The following is a 9,622-nucleotide window of genomic DNA, read 5'->3' on the forward strand; positions in this document are numbered from 1 at the left end:
ATTTTATTTCATGTGTTCTGGAGGAGCATGTATCCAAACTCACCAGGAATTTTCTGTCTGTGAGATAGGTAGTGAACCACTTAAGAACAGTGCCAGAGAGGCCAACCAGGTGTCTGAGTCTACTTAAAAGAATAGTGTGATCTACTGTATCAAAAGCAGCACTTAGATCCAGTAGCACAAGGACTGAAAGCTTGTGTGTGTCCAAATTACACCTGAGGTCATTAACAATATTTAAAAGTACAGTCTCTGTACTGTGATTCATCCTAAAACCAGATTGAAACTTCTCAAAGATTGAATGATCATTTAAAAAAATCATTCAGCTGAGTAAAAACATTTTTTTCTGAAATTTTACTTAAAAATGGTAAGATGGATACTGGTCTGTAGTTATTAAGAATGCTAGGATCCAAATTGTTCTTCTTCAGAAGAGGCCTCACTACAGCTGTTTTAAAAGTTGCAGGGAAGACGCCTGTCTGAAGAGAACAATTTACAGTGTTTAAAAGCTCAACTTCAAAGAATCCATAAAATGTTTTAAAAAGTGATGTTGGGATTGGGTCTAAAAGGCAGGTTTTTGGTTTTACTTGGTATCTTACTCTACCAAGCATGTCAGCATCAACCAGGACAAAACTGTCCCGTGTTTCCTTGGGGTAACACAGTTTGGACATGCCATTGTTGTATTCTGATTCCTTAAAATTGTGGATCTGATTAAATCAATTTTACCTCTGAAGTGGTCCGCAAAGTCTTCACAAAGAGAGTTTGTTGGAGTGCGTTGGAATTTACTGGAATCCAGATTGATTAACCGGTCAATTGTGTTAAAAAGGATTTTGGGGTTATTATTATGAAGTGAGATTATTCTGCTAAAATAGTTATTTCTTGCTTCTCCCAGAGCCTTGTTACATATTTTTAGTTGCTCACAGTACGTCTGGTAGTTAATTGTTAATTTATTTTTCCTCCATTTTCTCTCTGCCACCCTGCAGTTCCTCTTCAGTTTTTTGATGTCTTCATTGCTCCACGGCATTGTATGTTTAGTTGGGACTTTCTTTAAAACTGGTGGAGCAACAATATCTATGGTTGTCTTTGATTTACTGTTAAAATCATCAACAATAACATCACAAGGTGCAGATAAAGAAACTGGAGGATGTTTATCTAAAATGTCAATGAAATTTGCAGCCACTTCAGAGGTCATGCAGCATTTCCTGATGGTTCTCACTCTGGTCTCCTGCTGAAAAAAAAAATGGTGAGAGGCTGTGGCTAATGACCAGAACCAGGGTGTGTACCTTGTTGTGAGTCAGCTGTGTGACATACTGTGTAAAATCCATGCAGCTGAGGAGGTTTAAAAAGTCTTTGGACATGTGGTCTGATGGATTATCTGTGTGCAAGTTAAAATCACCAGATATAATGATAAAATTATAGTGGCATGGATTATTGATAAAAATTCTGGAAAGTCACTGATAAAAACAGCATCGTATTTAGGTGGTCTGAATAAAGCCGACATGGTGAGAGTTACAGGCAGAGGAGAGTCAGGTGTTGAGGCTGAGCAGCCTGCTGAAGCTGCCTATCCCTCTGCCACAGGTGGGGGTAGGGCCGAAGATAAAAACACTCACCTGGGACTGTGACATGGTGTTAAAAAAGTGCTTTAAAAGTTCAGACTGCTGCCTGGCGATGTTGTTCGCTCCTGCGTGGATAATAGTCCTTTTCACCTGCGGATGCAAGTTCAGAATGTCCGGGATTTTCCCCGTTATGTCCATGACGGGGAAAAAATTTCCTGGAGCTGGTGCCGGGCCACTGGCTTCTCGCTCACTGACAAAACTGCATATTTGTTGGAGAGCGGCAGGCTCGGGAGAGGAGCCCCGCCATGGGTCCCGCTCAGAGCCCTCTTCTGCCTGCGGACGACCACTTCGGTCCAGGGGGTCCCCTTGCTTGGAGTGGAGCAGACGGGTCGATGACAGGAGGAGGACGGTTCCCAGAGAACTGTGTGCACGAGTGCAGAGGTCGTGTTTTGTGGTGCAGACTCACCAGTCTGTGAGGACTCCAGCCAGCTGGTCACTGTCGGGAGACGAGACCTGAAGGTGGTCAGCAGGGAATCCTTCCTCTGCAGCTGGTCTGACATCCGTTTATTGTCATCGAGAAGGTCAGCAATCTTTTTGTATGCCTTTTTTAGCAGATGTTCCACCTCTCCAGGTGAGTCGGCAGCGCCCAGTGTGGGCATGGCGGCTCACAGAAAGACAAGGTTTTATGCCAGAAGATGTTCTCCGACCTAACACTAAAAGCAGTTCAAATGCCCAAGACTGAAATACTAAGGAGCTAAAAAAGGCTAAAAGTCCAATTCTCAAAACTAAGTTAAAAGGCTAAAAGACCAAGTCTTAAGACTGAGAGCTATAACACGGAAGTCGTAAGTATGGCACCAGCAAGCATCCATCCATCGGACCATCATTTAATAACTTTTGAATTCATATTACCAGATTACCCATCAGTAGGCAAAAATTCTTATACTAGACTCCTGTCTGATAGTGCTATAGCTAAATTTAATAGTATGATCCCATCAGCATTTAATTCAATGCCATGTCTCAATACAACAGAGGACTCCTATGCTAACTTTAGTCCCTCACAAATTGATAGTGCTACAGGTTCATTGCATAAGACACTTGACTCTGTTGCCCCCCTAAAAAAGAAGATAATAAAACAGAGGAGGTTAGCCCCATGGCATACTTCACAAAACCTGCAAATTAAAGCAAACTTCCCTGAAAAATAGAAAGGAAATGGTGTTCCACCAATTTGGAAGAATTTCGGTTTGCCTGTCAAGGCAGTCTTAAAATATACAGGAAAGCCCTCCACAGTGCCAGGGCACTTGACTCTGCACTAAGAGAGGAAAATAAGAACAATCCCAGGTTTCTCTTCAGCACTGTAGTCAGGCTGACAGAGAGCCATAATTCTGTTGAACCATGCATTCCTTTAGCTCTGATGACTTGATGAGCTTCTTTAATGATGAAATTCTTACTATTAGAGACAGAATTCATCAGCTCCTTCCGTCAACAGGTACTGTTTTGTCTTCAAACACAGAAACCATAGAAATTGTTAGTAAACCTGTTGCAGTTTTAGACTGTTTCTCCTGTCCTGTCAACCTTCACCAACTAATTTCAATAATTTCATCATCAAAATCATCCTGTATTCTAGACACCATCCCAACTAAGCTGCTTAAAGAAGTTTTACCTTTAATTGACTCTTTCTTATTAGACATGATCAATCTGTCTTTATCAACAGGCTCCATACCGCAGTCCTTTAAAGTAGCTGTAATAAAATCTCTACTGAAAAAGCCTACTCTTGATCAGGCTATATTTATCAGTGAAGCCAGAAGAAACCAATCAGTTAACTAGACTTTAAGCATGTCTTTAGAATGTAAAGACCTGGATAACCTGCAATTTTCTGATGCTAAACTTGGACAAAACTGAAGTTACAATACTAGACCCTAAATACCTTAGAAACTCACTGACATAGCAGTTATGGATGGCATTGCGCTTGCCTCCAGCACCACTGTAAAGAATGTGGGAGTTATCTTTAATCAGGACATGTCCTTTCACTCCCATGTAAAACGAATTTCAAGGACTGCCTTTTTTCACCTACGTAACATCAGGCACATCCTGTCTCAAAATAATGTAGAAAAATTAGTCCATGCATTCGTAGCTTCCAGGCTGTATTATTGCAATTCCTTACTATCAGGCTGCCCAAATTTGTTGCTGAATATTCTCCAGTTGCTCCAGAATGCCTCAGCACGTGTTCTGACAAAAACGAGGAAGAAAGATCATATTTCTCTGATATTAGCCACTCTGCACTGGCTCTGTGTAAAGTTTAGAATAGAATTTAAAATTCTCCTTCTTACTTACAAAGCCATAAATGGTCAGGCACCTTCTCATCTTAAAGAGCTCATAGTACCTTACTACCCCACTAGAACACCGTGTTCCCAGAATGCAGGCTTACTAATGGTTCCTAAAGTCTCCAAAAGCAGAACAGGAGCCAGAGCATTTATCTATCGAGCTCCTCCACTGCGGGACCATCTACCAGTCTTTGTCCGGGAGGCAGACACTCTCTACATTTAAGAGTAGGCTTAAAACTTTTCCTTTTTGATAATAGGTCATACTGCTATAGCATTAGACTGTCGGGGGACCTCCAAAAGATGAACTGAGCTCCTCTGTTCTTCTCTCCCTCTCCATCTGCACACTTTCATGCCCTACCACGGCGTGTTACTAACTTAACTTCTTCCCTGGAGTCTCTGTGCTTTGTCGTGTCGCAGGTTCCCATGGATAGTGGCTGAATCTGGATTGTGGATTACAACTACGTCTCCTGCCATGGCCCTGCCTGACATCCACTGCAACTGCCACTATTGTTATTACATCCACTGTCACTGTTACTGTGATTGCATTTCTGTCTGTCTTTCTCTGTCTTTCTCACTCACTCTCTCTTGACTGGCACTGTATGGCTTGAATCTGGTTTGTGGATTTGAGATGGTGCTCATCTGTACCCCCATAGTTATCGATGAGCATGATCTTTTGGCCACAGAGAACAGGTAGCTAGGAAACGTCCTTATTGCCCAGATGGCACACGCATTTCTTTCAGCAGGATATAACTCTGCCCTCTCTAGCTGCATGGGTTCCTCTTTGGTCAGGAGGAATGAGGAGATCAACTGGAGACTCGGACAGGCGGGTGCGGGTGGCAGGGAGCTGGAACGAATAGGAAGGGGAGTGGTTGGCTTAACCACTCTTTCCGGTGTTCATGTAGCCGGGCATCAACCCGAATTGCTGGGTGATTAAGGATTGGCTACAGCTGTGGTGGCTGGTATGATTTGTGGGAGGATCAGGTAGAGGTGAGCCGTGATTGCGGAGGAACTGCCCAGTCCAGACCCACAGGACAGACTCAAGGAGAAGACTCACATGACTCAAAGAGACAGGGGAAAAACACAGGAAAACACAAGGAAAGAGAGGGGGAGGCAGAAGCATTCTACCACAAAGTTCCAATCCCTTCACTTACTTAAGCAATGTTATTTTGTGGTTATTATTCCTTTATGACACACAGCGCCATCGCTCACAAAAATATGAAAGTTACTTCAGGACATCGCACTTAGTTCAGCAGTGAGCATTTTTGTTCCACCTTTCTTGTTTAAAAAAAACATTTTTTAGAGAAATATTGCTATGATAATTGTCTTAAATCAATTTTATTTAGTCCAAGATCAAGTTTTCTTGAGAGAGGACTTCAAAACCCCATGACGGCACGAATACTGAAGAGTTCCTTTTTTTTTTTTTTTTTTTTTTACAGTAGAGTGGTTTATAGATAAAGTTTGTTAAAACTATTCTAACACTGTGTGTGTGTGTGTGTGCGCGCGCGCGCGCGTGTGTGTGTGTGTGTGTGTTTGTGTTATGCTAGGTGTATGCTGAGTTATCCCTGGTCCCTAACATGCATGTCTATGCCAGACAAGAGATCCCTGAACGTTTCCATTTCAAAGGAGGGAAGTTTGTATCCCCCCTGACGCTGGTGGCTGAGCCAGGCTGGTTTATCGCTGAGGTAACAGATAATATTTCACTTTTGCACGTTCCTAGGACAAAGCTTACATCCCACTGCAACTGCATTTAAAGTGAGGTGGAAGATATGAGAGGGCACACAAATTGGGTCAGGGCACTGCATATTGAGATGAAAATGGGAAGTATGCTTATTCCAAGGCTTTATGACTGTTTAACATTTTGTTTGTTTCAACAATTTCATTCAGACATTTGACAGTATCATTTCTTTGTAGAAATTGGTAATTGAGTTATCTGCATTATTTATGGTCTGTTTAGCATGCTTTCCCATCAACAAATTACCTTTTGCTCAGTTAACATTTGAGTACCTCAGGGACTTTCAGACATGTTGACTTAAAAATTTAAGGTTCCCGGTGGAGTTCTTGACCTTTGGTAGCACTATGGAGCTGTTTTTCTCTCTCAATCACACATGCATGAGGGTGCAAATGCACCTGCTTGATGTTGACATAATACACAGTCCTACCAATCACACAATTGTAGGGAAATTAGCATTTGTGTCACACTCATTTGGGGAACCACATGCGAAGAGGAAAATTAATAACAAAATTAATTCAGTGAATACACTTCATCAGTCTGATATCAAAGGTCATGACTTCTCAATTAAATTAATTTCTGTCTCTACTTCAAAGGAACACACATGACAAAAACAAGGTCTAAATTGAAATTTATTAACCTACCATCTATGAAGACAGGATAAATGAAATAACTGATAATTACACTCAAATGGCCAAAGTGGAACAAAAAACAATACTGATCTGTGGATGATAAAGTAAACTATTTAATGAATTTGCAATGGTCAAAGAGAGGATATGGTTACCTTGGGTGTACTAATAATATTAGGATATCTAGGATTAGATATTTGAGGATTATATCAACACAGTCATGAGCAGGAAGTAAGATGGTTTTGTTTACTTTGAGACCCCAGGTTGTCTTTCTTTCTTTCTTTCTTTCTTTCTTTCTTTCTTTCTTTCCTTTTGCTAGAAAACTTTGGAAAGACATTGAAACATTATAACAATTTTATATTTAACAGTAACCCACTAATCCAGTCTTGTAGTGACTTGGTTTGCAAAATTAAAGAAAACAGAAATCACATTTTATAGGCAATGTTACTCTGAAGCATGTAGCAAAAGTGCTTGCTCATGAGGGAATTGTTGGGTCTGTAGATAAAAGAGCTCGGCCTGTACCAGCTGTATATGGAAAGTGTCCTGAGACAACTTCTGTTGTGATTTGGCACTATACAAATAAAATTGAAATTTCAAAGAAAGAACAAAGGCACAGCTGGCTCCAGAAGTGGAAAAACAGTGGCACAAAACAAAAGTGACCAGCGAAAAGAAGAGAAGAGAATACAAGAGTACACAAAAAGGAGTCAGCTGTTTTTATTTCCAGGGAATCCTGAGTATGTATCATGGGTGTGGTAATAGTTAGCCAATCAGGGCTCTTCTCTCTCCTTCCTTTGTTTAAACTGGAGAAGAGAATATTGCCTTTATAAAACTTTTAATTGTTTAATCTTGGGTTTATGTGCAAAAGTCAGATATCCCAGAAAAACCAACTATTAATAAAAGAAAAAGAAAAAAACAAACAAGCAAACATGATGTTCCTCACAGTCAGAACTACATCATTCAAAACTTTCATCACAGTACACATCATTACTTAGCCAAAAGAGAAATGAATGTCTCCTACCACTATTACTAAATGAGATTCCCCGATACTAGACTACTAGACTAGATTTACTAGACTAGATACTATACAATACTAGATTAAGAGTGAGTATGCGAGTGTCCGATGAATCACACCTTGGGGATGCTTCCAGTTCTTAAATGCTATTGTCTGGGGAAGCAAACAGTCAATATCATTCAGATATGGAGTCTTATTGCTTTTCCATTAAAGAATGAAACTCATTTTCATTCTGTGGTGATTTTGATTATCATTTGTCTTGTTTCTTTTGGGTCATGTTAATTCTACCAGGCCATAATTTTTCTGTTGTGTTGTTTCTGGTGTTTATGCGGGAGTGGATTACCCCTCCACTCTGTTTAAAGTCAGCGTCGTAGTTTGTTGCGAGGGGGTTAAAGGGAGATCCTTGGGTCCACAAACAAACTAAATGTATCCACCATGAATTCCTCACTGGCATGGCAACAATGCTGAGCTGTGTCCGCTACATTATTCCACTGATCTTCAGGTGGTGATAATATGCCAAGATATGCAGCACTGTGTCAGCAAAGACAGGTGAGATGAAGATTGCTGGCAAGTAAACATGTATGTACACAATGCTGGACTTTCCGTTGAGCTCAATGATACTTACAGTGTTAAGGTAATACGGAATGTGAACATAACTTTTATTTGTTTGCAAGAAAACTCTGCAGGGAACCTTCAAGCTCAATAGTTCTTTCTTGGCCTTGGAAACAGTAGCTGACAAAACAATCTCAATCTAAAGATATTCTGTAGTGTTCAACTATATCACATGTGGATTGGTATTATTGCCATCAAAAATCTGTAAAACCTTTGCATCTTTGTTCTACTTTTTGTTACAGTCTGTTATGTATATTCGTGTGTGTGTGTGTGTGTGTGTTTGTGTGTGTGTGTGTGTGTGTGTGTGTGTGTGTGTTCACCCTAGAACAAGGCAAGACTCCCATACTGGAAAAATGACTCTGGGGAGCCCTCAGCATGGCAAAATGGCTGGCATGGTTACGACAATGAGTTCCTCGACATGAGAGGTTTTTTCTTGGCAACAGGACCTGGTAACAAACAAATCATATTTTAATAGTACAGTCTGGCCATTCTACACTCAACAACACTCTTTCCCACAATGCTATCTGTCCTCAAGTGACCACACTTCTCCTGTTTTCCACTGTGTGTCTAAAGCATGGTGTACCATGTCAGTGGAGAGGTGCAACAATGACTCCCTAGTAATCTAGATGTGACCCAAAACCCAAAGTGGGACTGAATCTTGCTTGTTTTATTAGGCAGACGGTGACTGTGAACTGTGCAGTAGAAATGATGTATTCCTTCTCTGTCAGTATGGTCTGTAGCTTGCGGTGAAGTTAAATATGATAATTATAATAAAAGATTATTAACTTGAGATTTAGCTTTTATTACATTTTCTTCATTTCACTCAGACTTCAAGCGGAATGTTCGGGCGGCTCCCATTCGAGCGGTAGATGTCTATAATGTGATGTGCTGGACGTTGGGAGTGGAGCCTTTGCCAAATAATGGGTCCTGGACTCGGGTAGAGTACCTCCTGAATGGCTCTGATGGTCCCTTCCAGCCCACAACCCCCTGGACCTGCTGTTTGATTTTGTTAGGAGTGCTGCTGAAACTATGGGACTAAAATATTTAACAGTTCAGTGTTTGTAGCATGTAATGGTCATTAAAAATGATCTGCCAGAAGGAGTTTTAACAATGAATCCTGCAGAGCTTAAAGTATTTGAAAGGAAGGGAAAAGAAGCCTTAAAAAGCCTTGAAATTGTGCCAGGACCTCATGCCAACTTCCTAAATGGACCAGGAAATAAGATCATCCGACATGCCTACAGCACCTTAGAAAGAACTTCCATTCTGAATCCTTGAGAGGATGCTGATGTTGCCTTCTTCTGAGATGTGTAAAAGCTAGAATATATATTAGGGAGAATGATGTATCATTTTTAAGTTGGTAAAGAACAAATACATATAGAATATGTTTTGATACCCAATCTTTTCAGACGTTATTCTTCCTTTTTTTTATGCTGGGGTTCTTGTCAGTCTGTGTGGTGGATAAGTATAACTGAGATGCTTATTTGATCAAATTTTTTATTCAGCTATTGCTGTCCTTTTGTTAGATCTGTAAAACCTGTATGACACACATTTTGTGAAAAGTGCTCTACAAATAAATTTGCTTTGATTTGAAAATTCATGATTCTGTGTCTAATAGGATTAAACCACTTTAGGTTCTTACTAGACAACATCTCAGTCACGGGGCGGCACGGTGGCGCAGCAGGTAGTGCGCGTGCCTCACAGCAAGAAGGTCGCCAGCCGGTCGGGCAGGGCCCGAAGTTTGCATGTTCTTCCCGTGCACGAGTGGGTTCTCT

General features: G+C 40.8%; 1 protein-coding gene across 2 annotated transcripts in view; it reads left to right on the forward strand.

Moving 5' to 3' along the window:
• enpp6 (ectonucleotide pyrophosphatase/phosphodiesterase 6) overlaps positions 1 to 9,407 on the forward strand; it is an 82,730-nt gene extending 73,323 nt beyond the window's left edge. Inside the window, exons 6-8 of one of the 2 annotated variants that reach the window (XM_076738516.1) lie at positions 5,413 to 5,550; positions 8,176 to 8,299; positions 8,678 to 9,407. In XM_076738516.1, the coding sequence (XP_076594631.1) occupies positions 5,413 to 5,550; positions 8,176 to 8,299; positions 8,678 to 8,889 (474 nt within the window). In that variant the 3' untranslated portion in view covers positions 8,890 to 9,407. The remainder of the gene's footprint in view (positions 1 to 5,412; positions 5,551 to 8,175; positions 8,300 to 8,677) is intronic. The other variant, XM_076738517.1, reaches the window with a different exon arrangement.
• Positions 9,408 to 9,622: the final 215 nt, after the last annotated feature.

This window comes from Chaetodon auriga, chromosome 9 (assembly GCF_051107435.1).
Source record: "Chaetodon auriga isolate fChaAug3 chromosome 9, fChaAug3.hap1, whole genome shotgun sequence".
NCBI lineage: Eukaryota > Metazoa > Chordata > Actinopteri > Chaetodontiformes > Chaetodontidae > Chaetodon > Chaetodon auriga.